This window comes from Accipiter gentilis, chromosome 18, assembly GCF_929443795.1.
Source record: "Accipiter gentilis chromosome 18, bAccGen1.1, whole genome shotgun sequence".
Classification (NCBI taxonomy): domain Eukaryota; kingdom Metazoa; phylum Chordata; class Aves; order Accipitriformes; family Accipitridae; genus Astur; species Astur gentilis.
The window spans coordinates 26,751,989-26,772,546 of NC_064897.1; the positions used below are offsets into that span (position 1 = coordinate 26,751,989).

At 50.6% G+C, this 20,558-nt stretch overlaps 1 protein-coding gene across 3 annotated transcripts; it reads right to left on the reverse strand.

Annotated features, from left to right (window-relative positions):
* Nucleotides 1-150: 150 nt before the first annotated feature.
* Nucleotides 151-20,048, reverse strand: TMPRSS6 (transmembrane serine protease 6). 3 transcript variants are annotated; one of them, XM_049821925.1, is made up of 18 exons: nt 19,369-20,048; nt 17,569-17,725; nt 17,252-17,394; nt 16,990-17,057; nt 15,539-15,723; nt 12,800-12,841; nt 11,639-11,843; nt 11,147-11,283; nt 10,458-10,570; nt 9,864-9,973; nt 8,676-8,821; nt 7,620-7,718; nt 5,483-5,596; nt 5,085-5,201; nt 4,163-4,331; nt 2,026-2,297; nt 1,276-1,412; nt 151-575 (listed from the first exon to the last, which is right to left on the reverse strand). In XM_049821925.1, exons 2-18 carry the CDS (start codon nt 17,723-17,725, stop codon nt 417-419), a joined length of 2,373 nt encoding a protein of 790 aa, XP_049677882.1. In that variant the 5' UTR covers nt 19,369-20,048; the 3' UTR covers nt 151-416. The 3 variants fall into 3 exon arrangements, with proteins under 3 accessions (XP_049677882.1, XP_049677884.1, XP_049677881.1); XM_049821927.1 differs by lacking the exon at nt 19,369-20,048 and adding an exon at nt 19,268-19,326; XM_049821924.1 differs by lacking the exon at nt 19,369-20,048 and adding an exon at nt 18,493-18,559.
* Between the last annotated feature and the right edge of the window lie 510 nt (nt 20,049-20,558).

Consider the following 20,558-nt stretch of genomic DNA (forward strand, 5'->3'; position numbering starts at 1 on the left):
AGTCACATTTTCTTTCAGCAAATGTTCCAGCGTAAGGTTGTGGCTGAATCACATGGTTCATGGCAAGTTCAACTTCCATCATTCCTTTTCTCAGAAACCATCAACTTGGGACCATTGCTGCGTGTCATGTCATCGTCCACCCCCCCACCCCCCCCCACCCCCCCCAAGCTTTTTTGGATGGATGGCCTAAAAATACCTTGGGATGCTCCCTGGGAAGCACTGAGTGGGAAGAGGGTCTGCCTGCTTTTCTCTACAGTCCCCACCCCAGGCTTCTTTTACCCTGCTCAGAAGAGCATTCTGGGCCTGACAACGTCCCATACAGAAACTCTCTTTCTCTGAGAGGCAAGTGAACGAGATCAGGAATGAGTGCCATGTGAGTGTAAGTCTGACGGGAAGAAGGCAGAGATGCACATTTCTCAGCTCATGGTTTGGTTCATCCAGCCCAGCACTTGAGTGATCCTGGTGTATACTCCATACTGATTTGGACGTGCGCATCCCATTCCCCAGCTGACTAAACCAGCCAGAAACCACCTGCCACTGGGTTCCTTGCAGGCCAGCGGACCTCCAGAATCACCCTAGAGACAAGGAAAGAAAAATGGGGTGATGGTGATCCACCAGCTTCTCCAGCTGGATGATTACATTGGCTTTCAGTCCTGCTGTATGCAGGCTCCTGTATCCCCTCAACTCCTGCGTGGGACATCTGCAACATTCCTTGTACTTTAGGCAGATGTCAAAACCAGTCTGCAGTGCAAACATCTGACCCATTGTCGCATTCCTTCATCATGCAGATTCCTCCCCCTTAGCCAGGTCCCAAGAAGCTGACAGCTCTATTGTTTCCCTCTGCTCCATGTGGCATTTCCAAATACATGGAGAGCAAAGAAGCTGGTGGAATTTAACTGGATACACGGAAAGATGGGAGACAGAGGAATTCCTTGAGATTGATAGTGATAAAGGAACAGACAGGTAACTGTTTGTGACAGATGTTAAAGGGACTGAGGGATAGGAGACTGATGTAGACGAGTGACTTGAAAGTGGGAGGTAAAGAGTGGACAATGGGCTGAAATGAGAAAAGGAGAAATTTAAGTGTATTTGGATCTTGTCTAAGGCAAGGATGCTGGGAAGAACTGTTGTTGGCCACTTTGATCAGTGAAAGCGCTGGGGGTCAGGCATTTTATGGTCTTTTCACCTTCATTTCAGGCTATGGAGTGCATTTGGGAGACTTGGGACACACCCCACCTCTGGTAGTCAACCCTGATCCCACAACTCATCCATCACCTGGCAGGCGTCTTTCTTGCCCTTTTGGTACCCAGCACACAACATCCTGGGAGAAATCATGTAGTGATAGGCCTCGCTGCAGATGTCCTGCTGGATGAGCTGCACGTCCACCTTCTGCAGAACATTACTGATGTGCCCTGAGGGATAGAGTACCAAAAGTAGTTCAGGTGAGCAATGGTGGAACTTCCCACTGTTTACTGTGATCCCCCAGCCCATGCCCATCTCACTGCATGCAGAAAGCTGCCATCTGAATTTCTGTTCTGCTCTCCGCTGGCATCACTGTCTCTGACTTTCAGCTGAGTACTTCACCTGCATGGAAGGCGTAACATTCTTCTTCAGTTCCTTTCCCTACAGGGATATGTTGTGGATACTTCAGCTTTTGGGACAAGGTGGATTCTGGTTTGGGCAAACCTCTGGGATGTGAGAGTTTTGGGCTTGCTTCTCGTTGAAATGGGCATTAAGCTCTTCCAGCTAAGCATACAAAGCAGGAATGTCCAGTTCTGGATAGACCCCTGAGTGTTTCCATTTAGGAAGCAGCTGGAGCAAGCGTGTGAGTGAAGGAGTGAAACCGAATGAGGTTTCAAGGCACTCAACAGGTAACTTTGGCCAACCTGTGACCCAAAATCAAAGGGACTGAAAGAGGCATAATGCTTTGGGGTGAACAGAAGCCTATTCTGCCCACCCCACATCTGAAGCTGTTTCTGCCTTGGCTTTGCTACAGTAGGCCACCAGCAAAGACCTTGCACCTACCGCCTTCCTTGAGGGCTCCCCAGCCAGTGATCCAGCAATGAAGACCAGGCTCAAAGAGGTGAGAAGGAGCAGGCAAGCAGATGGGTTGGATTAAGGGTGAGATGATCACAGGATGGTCCAGCTGGAGCAGGGCCACATCATAATCGTGGCTGTCCTCCTCGTAATAAGGGTGGAGGAAGAGGCGGATAACCTTGAAGGACACCTCTGTGTGGCTGGTGGCATTCTGCAAATATTTGCCCAAGTAAACGGTCCATATGGAGGCGGAGGCCAGTCTGTAGGATGCAGCAGAGACAATAACTCATCACATGAACAGAGAAGGATGGGCAGAGCCTGGCTGCTTCTGTCACAGCCTTTTGAGGAGTCTCTGATATGGATGATCATCTCCCTCAGAGGGGCCTCTATTTTTATTTGGCTACTGATTTCAAGAAACTAGGTGGGACATCTCTGATGCCTTGACATGCCTGTACGGCAGGAACAACTTTGGGCAGACACTCATACACACAGGCAACTTGCTTATATTTGCTTATTTGCTAAGATTTGCTTATTTTCCTTAGCAAAGCAGGCTAAAAGGTGTATGTAGGTTAGGCCAGCAAGTGAGGTCTATGCTAGGGTAGAGCACAAAAGCTGAGCTGGTGAAGCAAAGCTGCAAGGAGAAGGAGACATGGAGAAGGGGAGCAAGATCTGAGAAATTTCTAAGAGGGAGTGAAGTGAGAAAAGCTCAGAGGTGAGGGTGTTAAAAGGCATGACAGCCCTTTACAGAAACAGAGGCGAAAGCCTAACAAGGTGACATCTTTGAGAACAGCACAGCTAAGAGCTAACAGCCAAGGGACACCCTGTCTCCAGCAGGAGGGTGAGGAGCAGAGGGGAACTTGCCCTTGCCCAGAGCAGGAGGAAACAAGAAAAGGGCTGGTTTTAGACTCAGAGTCCTGTCCACCTTTTGCCTTACACATGCTGTTTTCTCCCACACTGCCCCTCTGGGTGCAAAAATCTCCCTGGTTTGGTTTGACCATCTCTCTTGATCCAAATTCCCCTTCAGGACTCACCTCCATCCTATTGCCTGCACAGGCTGCTGCCCATAGCACAGCCCACCCAAGGCTGCTGCTGTTCTTCTCCTCCTCTTTTTTAACCCTACTTCTTCTCTCCCACACCACTTAAATTCTCTCCCTGACAAGCGCACACATATGCCATCTAACAGGGCTCTGCTATCTCCATCCATCCTGCATTGGGACACTCCAAAATGGCTAAATTCTGCCCGCGTGGACCAATTGAAAAGCCTGCTCCCAGTGCTGGTGGGCTTCCTTGCAAGGTTGTAGGGACCCAGGTAGGAGCAGGGTGAGGTGATGAGCGTAACTGCAAAGCAACCCCAGTCCTACCAAGGCTGGTGTCACCATACTGAGGATGACCAGCAGCTCCTCTCCCCTAAGCTCACATAGCATCAGGAGGGAAGGGTGGCCATGGAAGTCCAGCGGTAGTAGATGGAAATGTGGGGGATTCCCACTGGCTCACTGACAGAGGAAAAGGGGAGTCTGGAGGAGGAGAAGACTGGGCCTGAGGGTGCACACTCCTTCCCCCAGCCAGCCCTGTTGCCCAGTACAGCTGTGGACCTTTCTCCTCCTTACTTCTTCCCAGTTTGAAAGAATGAGGTGAACCCTCCCTGATCTGTATGTTACTGCTGCTGTTGTGGTATGTACACCGGGTGGAAGGAACTGGGGGAGAGACCGGGCTTCTTCCCGAAAGGGCAGACCCTGGGGGTGGGCAGCACGAGACCCAAACAGCATCCTCCACAGGTAACGCTATCCTGGCCCCCTCCTAGCACATGCTGACACCTCCATGGTTGTGACAGCATGGGGACAAGCCAGATCCAAAGCAAAGGTGGAGCTGTGAAATGTCTTGCACTACCATTGCCCTCCCAAAGCTGCCAGCGCTGCCCCTTTTTCCCTGCATGCACACCCAAATAGTAATGCTTGTAGCCATATCCCTTTCTCCAGCTCCAAGCCATGGAGAAGCACGGCACAGGTGCCAGATGAGGGGTGCAGCTGTCCTGGGACATTTTCACAAGCCAGATGACCCTCCCATCATGCATGACACGGAAAGCAATGCAAATCCTTCTGTCCAGCACTCTCCTTTCTCCATTTACCTCTCATCCTGGAAGCAGTGTGCGGCTGAGACCACCCAGCGGTCAGCAATAAGTGTTCCTCCACAAATGTGGCGTCCCCGAACTTGCAGGCTGGCCTGCCACGGCCATTCCCCTTCCACAGAATTCGCACCACCCACGATCCTGCTGAGAGGGGCTTGCAGACCACAGTCTGAGGACAAGACACAGCAGGTACTTCAGGGGAGGAAGGGAATGTGATATTCTGTGCCTTCCCTTCCTTTCCTACTAAACTGACTGAAGGGTTTCACCGCTAATCCCTTGCCTTCCCCAGCCAGCAGATGCTTTATGGACCGTCCAGGACAGGTCTAGCAAGCCCTCCCTCTCAGTGTGTGCCCCCACTGATGCCTTATCCCACCTCCAGCTCCAGCCTGGGGATGCCTTTGGAGCAACACGCTGTCTGTTCTCCTGTCAGGGAACCCTCGCAGTCATTCCCTTTCGCTGCCCACCGAGGCTCCAGAAAAAACAAGGAGGGAAATCAAAACACAAGCTCTCTCCCTGCCAGTGACCATGCAGTCGTGGGTGATTTCCCTGGCTGGAGCCTTGTAGGATGGCATTATTTCACAAAAGCCAGCATAGTGGTCCAACAGGCAGCCCGTGGGTAGGACCCGGCCTGTGAGACATGTCTATCTGGCTTGATGCCTCTGCCTGAAGGAGATGGGGAGCAGCTGGCCAAAGAACAAATGCCTGCTCACAGCTCAGCACGGAGAGCTGGCTCCTTGCTGCTGCTGCTGCCACTGCAGGATGGAGCAGTGGCACTGCTGCCCTGGGGCTGGGGTAGGGAGAAGGTGGTGGAACAAGGGAGGGTGGGTGCTTATGCTGGGGTGGTGGGGGGAAAAAGGGGTGACTTGCAGCTACGTGCCATCCTGAACCTGCCTGGCTGACGTGCAAGTGAGCATTTCCTCACCACAGCGCTTCTCGTCGGACAGGTCCTTGCAGTCTGCAGCGGTGTCGCACAGGGGGTTTGGTTTCTTCACGCAGGTCCCATCTTCACAGCGGTAGGTGAAAGGACCGCAGGGGACCCCTGCGAAGAGGAAGAGGAGCTAAGGCTGAGGGAAGGCGGCAGGCTGCAGATGCAGCCTGAAGTCCTTTGAGTAGGGGGGAAAAGACAACAGAGAGCTTGGGGGAATTCCATAAAGGATGACAAGGAATTTCCTGAGCAAACTTGGTCAGCTACAAACAGAGCAAACCTTGTGAGCAGGTCAGGCACATGCCCTGACCTCACTAGAGGGAAGTATGCTACCGACAGCCTTGGCTCTAGCGCAGGGGAAGGTGTTTGTCAGCCCAGCACCGTCCCCTCCTTACCTTCACTGCACTGCTCTTCATCGCTCCCGTTGATGCAGTCCAGCTGCTGGTTGCAGACCCTGCTGAACTCGATGCAAGTGCTGTCCTCGCGGCACTGGAACTTTGCAGGGCACACTGCACAGGAGGGAAGCACCCGGGAATTAGGCACGGGAATTAGGTCAGGGTCCTAAGGGCATCAGTAGGCTCTGCAACCTCTTCCCCCACCTCAGAATGTGTGCTTAAGACCAGCTCTGGTATAGTGCAGCTGTGTAGTCTTTGCCTGATCTACGTCGTAGGTATGTCTGCACCCTGTCTTACACTCTGCTGATGCCAACTTAACTTTCCTTGGCTTTTTGGCTTGGCCTCGGACCTGCCTCATCACTATGGACTTGTCTTGAGGTCACTGGAGTCATCGGTTGACCCGGGTTACCATCAGCAGACCTGGTCTGCTTGCCTTGTTCAGGTTCTGTAGGACTGCATCCTGACTGGTGGGGTCACTGTTCCTCCTGCCTTGCTGTCACCCTCAGCTCCCGGGTCACCTTCCCCTACAGAGGAGCTGCTCCCCTTGCTCTCTGATAGCTGAGTCCCCCAAAACAACGGATTCCTCAATGTCCATGAGCTCTGGCAGCTGCCTAGGATGGAGATGGTGCCTAAGGTGCCTCCCCAAACTCCCAGAGTTTGACTTCTGATTGTATGTTTTCATAGCAGGAACTTGTCCTGTGTTTGTGTGTATCTATGTGAAACACCAAACATGATGGGCCAGTACCTGCCAGGCGTTTTCTTACTGCAATGCCTATAATTTCTTCAGTAATTAACATGAGGCTTCCAGGTGACTAAAGGCACATGTCGGTCTGAGGCAATGTGAACACTGATTTTAAAGACAGGGACTGTCCCATACGGACATGGAGTGAATAAGCAGAGATGCAACATTGGCAAGAGTATAAGAAAGGAAGGAAATTATGATGTTTCTATTTTCTTTTTTGAATATAATGGGATGTTTGAAAACAGAGAGAAACAAATACTTTTTTTTGTTCAGTCTTGTTCTGTGTTAACCTGTGGAACTGAATGACACAGGATATCCCTGGGGCCAAGAAGCTAATAGGATTCAAGAAGGGATTAGATATTCATAAGGATGCATTTGTATCCATGTCTGCATGAGGGAAGCAAGCAAGCCCTGATGTCAGACAGCTGGATGATGGGACAGAGCGCACCGTCAGCAAGACTGCAGGCAATACAAAACCCAACCTCAGTGATCCTGTGAGAGCTCTCACATTTCCAGCACTGAATTAAAACTTCCTTGAGAAAGATTTCTCCTTCCTTTTACTTTAGACTTTTCTATACCTTCCTCTGAATCTTTCAGAACTGGTTACTATCTCCAGTGGTGCAGGGATCTTTCTGTCTGTGGAAAAACAGCTGTAAGGGACAACTAATGAAAAATTAGTGGTGGCACCAATGTGAAAAGCCCCCCACCCCCCAGAGATAGGAGGATAGATGAATTAGTTGTCATGCCTGAGCCTGAATAGCTATTTCTATGAAAACTGGGCTTTGCAGGAGTCCTGGGATGCCGAGGATGGTGTCTGCATCAGCCCTAACTGCTGTTGGCATGAAGAACTGATGGCTGATGGAGGACTTAGATGCTCCCAAACTGGAGTGCAATATATGGGTGAGGATCTGTACAGATCATGTGTCACAAACGGCCTGGGGGGGAGCGAGCAGGGCAGCAGGAGGGCCTAGGGGGGGTGTGGGCAGGGGGGGGACGACTGGGAGGGGGGTGCTGAGTGGTATGGCAGCAGAGGGGGCTGTAGCCCAGGGCTGAGGTTGACTGTAGGGGGAAAGCGGGACAAGGTGGGGGACAGCCTGGGGAGGGGGGCTTCTTTCAGGCTGCCTGGAGCTCTTGGTGCACGGGTACTAGGGGCTTCTCCCAGGAAGACTGTGCTGTGCACGGGAGCAAGAAGAGTTGCTGCTCCTTCCCGAGCAGGCTGAAGCCGTACGGCAGTGGGATGAGGCTTTTAAGGATGCAGAGGTTTAAGCTCCTAGAAGGGAGGTACAAGGTTGTACCTAGGCCAGCTGAATCCTCCCCAGCCCTCCCTACCCTTGGAGGAGGAAGGGGCTATGTCCTACTGAGACCAGGGACCAGCGGGGACAAGAAATCACTCACCACAATTTCTCTCATCCAGCCCATTGGGGCAATCTTTGATTCCGTCACAGGCCGGGACGCACAAGCCGTTCACGGAACACAGGAACTCCCCGGGACAGGCTGTGAAACCAACAGAGAGTAGTTAGTCCCCAGTGACTGGAAACCTCCTTGCAACAGAGCACTGTGGCTTGAAAGTGGAGCGTGGAGCTGCACACCTTCCTGACCACACGTGTGCTGCAGCAACGTGCTGCTGGCATTTGCTGCGCTCCCCAAAATCTGGCACGTCATCTGCTCTGAACAAGGGCAAACAGCGCCAGGCTATGCACCAGGGGAAGGGGGGCTTTTTCCCTGCTTCCCGTCATATCAATGGGCGAGAAGCCAGGATAACCACTCTCCTGGCGTGCTATACCTCCAGTTTAGCACTGTTTCGTGATTCTTGAATGCCGCGGGAAAGTTGAAACAGGTTCTTTGGAGTTGTTATTAAAACTTGGTGGGGGCCTTGAAGGGGCTGGTGTTAGACACGTGTTGGCAGGTGCACTTATTCAGGGACTGGTATGTGTTACGGGCACCCTTTAGGAAGGAGATGGAGAAACCTTGGAAAGACAGACTGTGGGCGTGCATTTGCATATGTGCGTTAGGTGTATTTGTGTGTGGTTTTATTTGTCTCTCACTTGCACGAATCCCAAGGAGAGCAGGAAACATCTCTCCATAAGAGCTCTTATAATCTAAATAAAAGTCACTTCAAGCCGGAGATAGCCTCTCATTGAATTTCCAAGGCCAGTCCAGGATGTGGGCACGGGGGTGAGACTGCAGAGAACTCTCTGACCTTGGGTTTTGGCTCAAGAATGCTTTGGCAATGTGAGGCAGGGCCACACGTGCAGAAGCAGCTTTGCACATAAATGCCTCTTCTTTCTGGGGGATCGGTGGTGTGTGTGTCAGTGATTTGTGAGCATGTGCCTGAAGGGCAGACTTGGGGCTCACGGGATGTGTCTTGTGTTTCTCCTAACACAAGCCAAGTGCACAGGGGCTGCTGGTAGCTACCACCCCACTAAGGAGCAGGGAGTAGCCTGAACTTACGGTCAGATTGGTTGTACAGACTATAAGCCGCCTGTACACCAGGGCCAGTTAAGGAGATCTGTGAGGTGAAGGCGACGGTGATGTCAGCAGAGGACGTGACTGGGATCCGCTCAGCGTAGGCTTGGAGGGTCCGCAGACCACACAACCTGAGGAGCAAACACAGGCGGGATGTGTCGGGCAGGGAGAGAGGAGAAGACAATAAAGTGGGGCAAGGTTGCTCCGTGGGGATGGGGTGGGAAGGGAGCTACAGAGACTGGGTTTAGGGGGGAGAGGCCAGGAAGGCAAAATGCCTTCAGTACGGCATGAGAGCCAGAGTCCAGGGTCACCCTACTATATCTGGACATTTCCCGCTTTCCGGGTAAGCGCTGAATTCAGGCCATGCAAAGTAATTCAGTTCTTATATTTATCTTCCCGAAGAAGCCATGTTATAGAAACTGTGGCACTGACAGTTTCAGAGAGGAAGGCAGGGACAGAAAAAGTAGAAATCCTAAGCCAGGGGAACATAGCTTCTGGATCAGACCCTTCAGAGGAAAAGAAGTTAACCCCACAGGAGCAGGGGAGAGGAAGTTAATGGGATGGGCTGGGGAAGCTTTGGAGGGAAAGGGGGAATTCTGCAGTAAGTGGAAGGAAAAACAAAAGCCATAGGTCCATTCATCTTGGAGCCTGCTTTGAGGAGATGGGAGCGCAGCAGCTCTTGGTCCTTTGCACCTGAGCGGTGGTGGGCAGCAGCCCCAGCTACGTAGGGATCCTAATTTTGGGAAGTCTTGCAGGGGGAAGTGGCTGTAGTCAAAGCAGGAGGATATGGAGCTAGGCAGAAGATCTGTATGGAGGTGGATGCAAGGCAATGGCACACACGGATAATATTGCAGAGGTGGTGACAGGCAGATTTGCAAACACCGGAGACGTGGGAGGACACCAAGGTTACACACACAGGAGAAAACTAGGAAGCCTGATGCAAACAGCAAGACAGAGAAGGCAGGCTGGTAGCTCAAAGCAAATCTGTAAGAAGTGTGCTCATTGAGGAGCCTGTGAGCAAGAGAGGCTGAAAAAGAAGTAGAAAAGCAAGAGTCACTGAGTGTAGGCTCCTCAGACCTGGTGGCTGAAGTGAGCCGGGAACCTGCAGGGGTTTAATCCCAGTTTAATCCCAGGTGGGAAGTGAGAGACAGACACCAGGACCCCAGCACACACCTTCTGTTCTGAATTATCCACTGGCCTTGGGTACAGGGCAGGTCATGCTTCTGTCTGCTGAGCGCGTAGGCATCGAACCACAGGGTGACCCCGTAGTCCAGGGATGGGACCTGCAGGCAAGGGGGTCCAGAGCAGAGCGTAGATGGCTCCTATGAGTGCTGCAGCCCACTCCATGTGACAGAAATGAGCAGGGTAGATAGATGTGAAGGGGAGAGCTGCCAATTCACACTTTGCAGGCCAGAAGGAAGCACCCTCTAAACCGGGGCCATGCCGCAGCCCGGGGTGACTCTGCTGCTGGTCTCAAAGCATGGTAATTCCTAGCCATTTCTCTCAACCTGGTTCTGCCTTGAAGAACTCCTCTGGAGACCAGATTTCAGATTCCTCCCCAGCTATGGCATCTCTGTGCCGGCATGCAATATTAGACTCTTTCCCCTTCAGAAACACGCATTATGTGGAGGCTAGGCAGGCTGGCACCCTATTCTTGCTTCTCACGATGATCTGACTGAGAGTACTGGCTGTAACCCAACCTAATGTGGGGAGTGCCGGATGGTTTTCAGGGATGGGGTGGATGCTCTTGTGGGAGCTGGGTCTTACCGTCATGTGCCAGGTACACTGTGTGTTGGGTGCGTAGTAACTGGGGTAGTGTGGCGTGCCGATCTTCCCCTGCAGCTCCAGGCCCTCCCGCAGAGTTATATTCACTTCGCAGGCTGCAAAGACAGACATTCAAAGCCCTGCTACCTGTTAGCTCAACCTCAGCCTGGGGATGCCATATACTCATCCCACTGTAGGAGGGAAGAGAAGGGCCTCTAAGGTCTGATGCTAAAGGTGACTGCGATGTTCCACCATCGCCCTTCAAGGGGCCATTTCTACCTGGCAAGACTTTTAGCCTCCTCTTCTTGTCCAGAGAAGGGTAATAGTAATGTATATTGCTGCTTTGGACTCTTATAATGAATTGACATTTATCTGCAAGTGCATCTAGACATGATGTCCAGGCCACATCTGGTCTGTCCATGCATGAGAGCTTGGCCTTGTCTTAAAGTATCACGATCACTCAGGCTCTGCTTGCCAGACCCTGGGCTGTAAAGCCTCGAGCCAGATGCTCATGTATGAGTCCAAGTGAGGGAGCAACATCTAACCTGCTTTTTACCAACCACCTCTGCCCTTGCAATCTAGAGTGAATTCTGCTCCTAATGGGGATGGAGCACCTCCAGGAGCTGTGATGTTGTAGGAAAGAACCTGTCTCCTTCCTATATCTATGGCTGCCCTCGTCCAGCCCTCCTCACCTTCGAGGGGCACCACTTGTGCTGAGAGGATGAAGGGGTCATAGTAGCTGTACATGGCTTTCTTCCACACAATGGACATGACAGGGCCAGATGAAAGGACTTCCACAATGGGCTCCTGCCGGCTGCAGCCATAGATCCTCGGGAGAAGAGATAAAAAGATCGGGGTGAAGCAAGCAACAAACAAACGAAAGAGAAGAACGAGAAAGAGAGACAATGAAGGTCTGTGTTATCCACAGCACACGCCTGCTGTGAGGCACTAACTGAATCAAAGAAAGGGCCAGCAGAGAGACAGCTCGTGCTGCTGTAATCTCTCAGACTGCACGGCTGGCTGTGTGATATCCCACATCAGTGACTTCAGCTGATCAGCAAGAGGCAGGTTCTGCATCAAAGAGAATTTCCTCTGATGTAGTCTAACACCTTCCCCTGCTGTGGCGTGTCGTGCCATCCTGCCCGGCTTCCCCGCCGTGCTCGCCTTGCTCAGAAGCTACCTACGAGGTGATAAGGTGTTTCTCCAGGGGCCCGGCTGCGTCGTACATAGCCAGGCGGTCCCTGCAGTCCGGGAGAGTCCACTCCAGGCGTAGCTTGATCATGTAGCCCTTCAGTCCATGGAGGTGCCAAAGGCAACTGGAGGCCAAGTAGTCAGGGCCCTCCAGCCTTAGGACATCATCCTCCTGGACATAGCTGTACCTGTAGCAACCTGAATCCAGGGGAAAGATAAAGGGATTTAAACCTCAGGGTGATGTAAATGGAAGCAAAGGCAGGGGGGGGGGGGGGGGGGGCTGAGGGGTGGTTGTAAGAGAAATGAAGATAAGGGATTGTCACTTGGGATATCAGTGTGAGCCCTATTTCAGGGTAAGGCTGAGTCATCCCAGTAATCTCAGTTTACTTTTATATATGTTGTTGTGGCATCAGTCCCCTTGTACCGTTGCCTCGGTTTCTCTCTATAAGAGCTGTCTTCTCTTCCTTGATTAAACTGATACTACCTCAGGCTTTAAATATCAGCAGCCTTATCTTCCACTGGCTTTATTTTCTTTTTTACCTCTTTCTCCTCTCAACCCCATATCCTTCCTGGCTTTACATCTCCCTTGTCTGATTTCCAGGTTTCAGCAGGCTTCCAGACCAGGATTTTTGAGTAAAAGTCAGCTTAGAGATGAGTTTCTAACAGCATATCTACTGCAAACTTCCAGCCACAGCACTTACTACACTGCCTGAAATTACTAAAAGCATCTTCAAACATCGCTAAGACAACAGACTCCTAAATGACTGACAGCACATCCAGTGCAGAGCTACGGAGCGAAACCCCCACCCCACTCAGCAGAATTTCATGGGGCCTGGAATTAGCACTGTTGCACCAGTACACCAAGCTATTTGACATGACTCATTAGGACAGGAGTATGATAAAGTGGCTGCACTGCCCCTGGGAGCCAGTATCTCTGCATAGTGGTGTGCTACGGGGGCAGAGGTGTCAGGATGCTCATAGCTGTGTCACGGAGTTCGGGTCTGACCAAGCAGCCGCTCTGGTGCTCCCTTGCTACTGTTCTCATCTCCCCTTCCCAGGATTTACAACTCCAGGAAGCCAAAGAGCTTTCTGTCCCCTGTAAAAATCCCTCCCGTAAAGTCACAAACTCAAAAGGAAAGGAAAAGATAGCCTACCCAGAGTGGATTTCAGCGCTACTATGTCTTTCACACTGGATTCTGTTAGAAAGAAAATATATAAAGGAAGATAAACAAAAAGATAAACTGGTAGTATCTGAATGCTAGCTTGGCAGGTGATGACTCCTCTCCTTCCTCTGTGAATGGCTCGCTCACAACTTCAGCATGGGGCATCCTCCACGCACTTCTCTGTCTGCTCTCAGGGACGTGTTTCAGTCATGCCTTCCCCACCCCATCTCTCTGGGAAATCTCTCTGGCCTCTGCCCCAAATCCACCCGCCCCAATTCATGCTTTCCAGCCCACCCTGGGCTTCTCTGCCCTTTTTCCTTGCCCGTTTTCGTGTGCTATTCCAGGACCTCTTCCTCTTCCCAGGCAACCATCCTCCTCCTCTGCCAGCCACATCACAGGGCACAACCTCATTTCCCGGAGCCTTTGCCATCTGCTCACCCCTCCCCCGTTCTCCCAGTTTAAATAACCCTCACCAGGGTGGGCAAGATCTCTTTTGATGACCACTGGTTGATGAGCTACTCAACATCCTTATAGAGTCCCCCTCTGGAGAAGGGAGATGGTGAGAAAGCCACCAGCAAGGACTACAAATCTGCGCAAAACAGAGTCACAGATTGGACAACACTTTTAGGAGAGCTGGGCTTTGCTCCAGCCTCCCAGCTGAACTGGAAGTGGCCAGAGATCAGGTGCTACTGGGAATAATTGGCAAAATAAAAGGCACCATGAGGTCAATTGGGTGTGAGAATTGCTGTTGGGGGCTTGCCTGGGTCAGGGCTTTGGTCTTTTGTAGCTCCTAAGCAAAGCTTGCAATGCTGTGGGGAGAGCTGAGCAGTTTTGTCATGGCAAAAACAGATGTTGTGGAAAAGATGATCTTGCAGGCATAAGGCAGGCTCCTAGAGAAGCTCATGTGCTGTAGGGAAGGACGTATGCTGAGCTGATATTAAGTATTCTTTTATCTGAAGGTAATAAAACTGAGTTCCTGTAAGGAGAAGGAAGTCCTGAAACTCTCTGGGGCAAAGGGGAAGCTAGTGTCCTGGGGTGAGTGTAGGTGTTAGTAAAAATAAAGCATTGGAGAGATTGGAGAGGTTCCTGCGCTAGTCAGTGGTTTACAGCTCTGTGTCTTAAGGCAGGCTGCAGTGAGCATGTTTAGAGCTAAGGAGGTCAGCAAATGAGTCTGTCAGAAAGCAATGAAGTGCTAATGACTTGCTATTAGCTAGCTATTTTTTCACTCTAATTTTACAGAGCAAATGATGCCAGAGGTTAAGTCACTGGCTTGAGGTCACCCTGGCCCAGCAGTATAAGAGGTTTCTGGCTTTTGCCTTAGTTGCTAGACTGTGCTTCTGACTGCAGAGGGAGGCGGAAAGGACTAGGGAAAGCAGAAGGAGCTGGAGAAACTACAACTGGTGTGTTAATTCCAAAACAGAAAGAAGTGTGATCTGCTGAAATGAATAAAAGAGTGAAACAGATGTGAAGGGAATAAGAGGGAACTGGGAACAGCTAGAAGAATGGCACCATCATTTTTATTTGTTTATGAGTTACATTATGAAGTGAGTCAATAAAGGGAAAATGCTAGATGGGCCGACTTGGAAGCATTTAGCATATTATCTTATGCTATCTTTCTTAAGAAAGTTAATTCAAATTGTCTGAGCATAAGGTCTGGTATGCTGGAAATAAATCATAAACAGAAGTTAGTGACTAATAGTAACTGCAGAAGGAGATGTCTTCAGGAGATGCTATTGCAGCTTCAGAATAAGATCTTAACATGATGGTCTGGATGAGGGAGTGAAAATAATTTGAGGGAATCAAATTTTCTTTGGGGACACCAACAAAATGACCCCCAAACCAAAACAGTTAAGATGTGGAGGGAAGGGTTAAAAAAAAATATGGGTGGTTTATATTAAAATAAGATTCACCCTAGAAAAATGCAAGATAACATGTCTGGGGAAAAAAATTTGGAGATGTCACATTTCCTAGGAAGAAGAAACTTGGAAATGAGAGTCCCAAGGGGAGAGAAGAAACACAGTGTATTTTAAAACCTGTGAGGTTTGGGGCTCTGTAAGAGGGAACAGATCAGGCTGAGAAGTTAAGTCTCATTATAAAGACCAAATACAAATTCCATTGGACTTGGACACATTGAATATAGACACATTCCTAGTCCTTTATCTAACCTATTTTAGAGCAGTTCTGTAGGGGTGGCTTTTTAAACAGGCTGTGATCTTCACTGTGGGCAACAATAAATAATCCTCAAAATCGTATGTCAAGATCAGAAGTGGCAACAATGCTTTGTCTCAGAGGAAGTCTAGTGGTGAAAGTAGCCTGGAATAATCTCCCAAAGGGAAGTAGGAAACCTAATTGCTTGCTATTTTTGAGCTGAGCTGATCAAAGTCACGACCTGTGTAAGATCTTAGTCCACCGAAGCCAAAGCTGATGGGAGAAGGAGAAAAAAAAAAAAAAAAAGTTACCTAGCTGGTCATGGGCAGCTGTATCTCCAATAATCTTTAATCCTTCAAAGGAAGGATGGTTGTTTTTTTTATCGGACTGCAGTTATCCTCTATCAGAAAGAAATACGTGTAGTTGTACCTCCTGATCCTCACTTTTCCCCTATCCTCTTCAGGTTTCCCCTATCCCCTTCAGTGGTGACTTCTGGCCTTTTCTCCTAACCTCTCTTCAGCACCTTATAAATCTTGGAGCATTTCTAATTGCTCAGGCCACAGCTGAGCAGCCGGTACTTACCCAGAAGAACCAGCGAGTCTGGGTTGACCCTGTACTCCATCTGGTAGGACAGGCTGCCCGAGTTGTTGAAACTGGTGGAGAGCTCTTGGTGGAGCATTGTGTTTACCCTCTCAGCAGTCACCTCCTTCTGCTGACTCTCAGGGATTTGGAGGGCAAACCAGAAGAAGAAGGTCAGAGCTCCCTCCCTAACAGAGAAACAGCATGTTAAATATCTTCCCTCTTCCTCTCCAGAATCACTGGGGAGTCAAACCACAGAGATTAACCCCCCACTGTTTTTCCACAGAACAGACATATCTCTGTGGACTTTCCAGCTCACTGCTGTGACCCAGAGGAACCACTCCAAGCGGGGTAGGAGAGCTGCTACATCCGTGGTGCTAGTTAATGCTCAGTCCTTTTGGGGGAGGAAGCCATTTTATGCCATCTGGCTTCAGTGATGACCATATGTGGTCAAATTAATGTGATAATTAATCAAGACTGGTCTAATGAGTAGTCTCATTTCAGGTAGAAATGACCTTTGGTTACTACTGACCAGGGGTTGAAAAGAAACACTCAAGACTTCATTGTCTCACCTCCCAGTGGTGACAAGTGGATGATTTATGACTCAGTACCTTACCACAAGCCATTAATGCTGGGCAGGCTCAAGCTGCAGGAGACAGTGACTGGGAAAGCTCTGTTCAACCAGCTGGCAGAGAAAATTGGCTGGGGGAGGGGGAAGAGATGTTGAAACAAACCTTTGTTCGGTAAAAGGCTAGAGGAAGATTTGCAAGATAAACTTTTCTTTCCCCAGTTGAAAATGGAGTTACATCAAAATTGGAATTTTTCTTAGCTGAAGGACAAATTTAGAGGTGTAGTTTTCCATGGAAAAGAAATCAGAAGCAAATGTATACATCAGTTTGGAAGTTATTCCTGCTTTCTTTATCTACTGTGATGACCTGCAAAGCTGTGGTCCCACATCTGTCCCATTCCACTGTTACCCTATTCCCAGGTGGACCATGCTTCTTGGCCGGAATACCTTTTCCACAGTGCATTCTGGCCTCTCCCTTCTGGTGCCTAGAATCAGGCTATAAAATTACTTTCTTGAATTAGACAAATTAATTTCCAGCTGCTTAGTTTCTCGTGAGAATGCCAAGCCCGGGGAGGGGGCGGGGCCGGGGGGGGGGGGGGGTGTGTGTTGTTCAGTTCTTCCCAGTGAATTTTTTTCTTCTCTTGAACTTTTGCCTCTCTGAAAAATTTCTCAGTTTTGGCTTTTTCATCGTGAAATCAGATGAACATCAAAATATCCCCAGCTCTGTCATGCTGGAACCATTCTGCATCTGGACTGCCCAGCCTAGCTTAGAGCTCATGGTGGGGACTGCAGCAGCTTGTCATGGCCAGATTTCAGTGAAACCAGAGTACAATTGACTGGAAGCTTTCACACACGAACAAGCAAATATGCTGTGGGTGCTACTCACCCAAAGGCATACACTGTGCTCGAGTTGTAATATCGACCCAGCTCTGTGGCACGAATCAGTTCCTTCAGCTGCAACGAGAATGTCGTCGGATAACTATAGTGCAATGTTACAGTGGCAAAGGACCTATGGCCAACCCTATGTTTCATCCCTCTTGCTACACAGACCCACCAAGTCTGTCACTTGGATGCGGGTACCTGACCCCTTCCTCTTTTTACTCACTGAACTGCCTCAGGGCCAGCTCTGGTCATGAAATTGCCCTCACCATCTTCTGGAGCTTAGCTGACTCCAGCCAGAAGGCTCTGGACTCCACCTGCCCAAGGTCCGGGGAGTACTGGCGATTGAGGACCTGGAGGCTGCCACAATAAAACCGCAGGATGGCCGGTTCCAGGTGCCATGGTCTGTAGTCTGCCAACAGAAGACATTACTGAATTACCTTGCTGATATGTAGGAAAGAGGGTTTTACCCTTATGTACGGGCAGGGAAAGATCACCCAGAGTCACTAACGCGCTTTGGGCTGGGCGTTGCCTTGACTGCACCCATCCACCTCCTGCGTGGGGAGAAAACTTGTTGAATTTTTACCTAGGAAATACCAGGTTGCTGCAGCAGCTCCAGCCAGCAAAAGAAAGGCTATCCCAAGGGGCACATAGCGGAGGCAATCACGTGAGTTAGTCTCCGATCCGTCCTTTGAGAGGGAGTTGGCGTCTTCTTCTTGTTCCTCGGCCTCCATCTGGGGCATCTAGTGACACAGCACACCATGGTCAGGCTGGGTTTTCTGCATCCCTTTACAGCTGTCTCTGGAGGTGCTCTGCCATCTCTGTGCTCCTCTCCCAAGATCTATAGCCCCAAGAGATCTGTGTGCTAACCACCAAAGACTTTGCTCGGTGCAAATGTGAGTAAAACTCCCGATTCAGTGGGAGACAGGCTTCCAGGAGACTGTCCTGTCTACGCCTCCTGGTAATCCCTCAATTTTCAAAGGCATTCCCTGGGTTTTGCTTCTGCCAAAACCACAAATGAGTACAATAATGAATTTTTCTGGAGACAAAAGTGCTGTCCTCCCAGGCTGGGAATGGTTTTAAAGCTGATATTTTATTGACCTAGAAATCAATGCAAAAGAAAAGCCGTGACCTCAAATGCACACAGAAGTTGCACAAAACAGCCACAGCCTGGGAGCCTGAAGTTGCACTTTGCCTGCTGTGCCATTTTGCTCTCGATTCCTAAAAGTAAGCAAACCTTGCCAGTCCCACCAGACCCAGAGCTAAGCCCATGCTGGCACTGACTCACTAGCTGAGCTAGTGAAGAGAGAGTATAACCTGAATAATGTTCAGCCCTCTACCACCCTCCGCTTCTGCCAGAGGACACCTTCTGTCTGTCTTTGCCCCTCGTCTCACCCAGGCTGCTTCTTTTGCTTCCTCCTGACTGCTCCCCTTCTATCAGTCCCAGACTCTGAGGGTAAGAAATGCCATCACCCAAGAAAACCATGTTAATCTTGGTTTTCTCACCCACCTTCCTTCTCCTTTCCTCTGCCATCCCCCAGTGCATGGCTGCCCCCAAACTTTCTGAGTTTCTGTGTCTGGAGAGGAAAGGGATGTGAACGTATCCACGTGAGAGGGCACAGAGGTCTTGGGGAATGCCTGTGCCCTGTCTACGTGTCTGTGAGTTGTCTCGGTGCCCAGTGGTGCGTGGGGGCATGAGTGCACGGGAGGGATTTGCTGCAGATGTGGGAAGAGATGTTTGGCCTCATGCACATTTTAGCCTGCGTGGATGCCATGGAGCGTTCAACATGACAGGGTCGAGTGGGCTTCTCTGTCTCCTTGCTTTCCCCCCAGTTATCGAGCTCCAAGCCCTCCAGGCTGCCTTGCAACATGGAAACACACTTGCAGAACGTAACTGCCAGCTAACTCACCCTGGAACATTAACCCCAGCTTGGTGAACATCAGCACTTGGACAATCAGCCGCACATTTGCTTGCTCTAACGCAGAGAGGCACGTGGTACAAACAGGCCCAGCACAGACTGCCCTCCCTTGCCTCTCGTGGGTCACCTTTCCGTGCAACCCCTGGGGAGGATCTCCTCCCCAATGAACCAGCTGGGGCAGTCCAGGAGAGCAAGGGCGCTTCTCCGCTATCGCAGCATCCCTTCAGAAACAGCAGGCGCAAGCAAAGAACCGCAGACGGAGGGGTGGAGGGAGGAGGGCAGGAAGCAGCAGCAGCAGCAGAAGAGTCTCTTTGTTAGAAGATTTGATGGTAGGCACCGGGGTTTCCCCCAGAGCTGCAGACCTACCTTTGAAGCCTGCTGCCGCCTGTAAAGCCTGGCCCACACCCCCTACGCAAGCCAGCTCACACACGCATGGAGGCGGGGGAGAGAGGAGAACATCTATTTACCCAAGCTCAAAGTCTCCTCAGCGATCAATAACCTGATGCCATGTCCCTTCAGCTCGGCCTTTGTCCTGCCGCAATGGGTCAGCCCACCCCGTACAACGGCTTTTTTCTCTTCTGAAACGGAGCTTTCGGAGGCTTGCAGGGGGAGAAGATCTGCAGGCTGAGCGGGGGGAGCCTGGAAGAAGTCAGGGTAGGAGCACCTCCAGCTGTGCAGAGAAGAACAACGCAGGAGGCTGGTGCAGATAGCTTACGTTGTCCTCCTCAGGGGACAGGGGGTTGCTGAGCAACTGCTGTATTTCTTAGCTACCCTCCTTGGTCCCATTGAAGGGAGAGGCAAAACGCAGGGTATGTGCTCCCCAGCACAGGGATGGAGCAGATACTGGCTGCCAGGTGTAGATAGCTTGAAGGAGGGAAGATGGTAGTAGAGAGCGGGTCCGGTTACCGCAGTGGTCATGCAGATAAAAGCAAAGCACGGCGTCTCTCAGTCCCGACCTGCCAGCATCCCCCTGGTCTTCTTGCACTTCTTGCTGCCCAGTCTCCCGACACTGGGGTCCCCGTGCTCTGTCGCACCGCCACTCGCTCTTCCCTGCGGCATCTGCTTTTCTTCTGGCTCAAGGTCCTTCCCACCTACCTTGCCTGTACCACGTTCTGCTTACAGCCCCGCAGCTCTGTACGTGCCCCTTTGTTTTTCACAAAAAGCAACCACGCTCCAGCTAGAGCAGAGTAAATAGAGTTATTCTGTCAATAAATGGGTGGAGGGGACGGGGACATGGACGACTCTTGACCTGAGGCTGAGCTCCAGCCAGTGGCATTGACCTGGGGCTGAGCTCATTTGGGCCAGGGCTCATTTGGGCTCATTTTGAGAGCTGGGCAGGGATAGCTGTTTTCAGCTCTGCCACTGGTTCAGGTTTAGTCCGGGACTGCAAGAAGACTAAAAGCCATTGCTGTAGTTGCCTCATGGTGGATTCTAGTAGATAAATATTAAATGTGGATGAAAAGCTGCAGTGTTTGACTGGGAATGTCAGTCTGGTTATCCCAACTAACTCATTGCTGTACATATGGGAAACTGAGGCATGCAATGACAATAAGAAACACTTTCAGAACTGCTCAAGAGATTTAAGAGACCAGACTTCACTTTTGAAAATCACTTTGAGCTAAAATTTCCCCAGATAACTGGGGACTAGATGCATCTT

Excerpts from the sequence above, each read along its gene's own strand:
- TMPRSS6 (XM_049821924.1), bottom strand. The coding sequence starts at position 18,528 with ATGCACTGGGGGATGGCAGAGGAAAGGAGAAGGAAG. Across the intron at positions 17,395-17,568 it reads AGCAACCTGGTATTTCCTAG|ACTACAGACCATGGCACCTG; the intron begins GTAAAAATTCAA and ends TTCTGTTGGCAG. Across the intron at positions 12,842-15,538 it reads AGACTCGCTGGTTCTTCTGG|AATCCAGTGTGAAAGACATA; the intron begins GTAAGTACCGGC and ends TCTTTCTAACAG.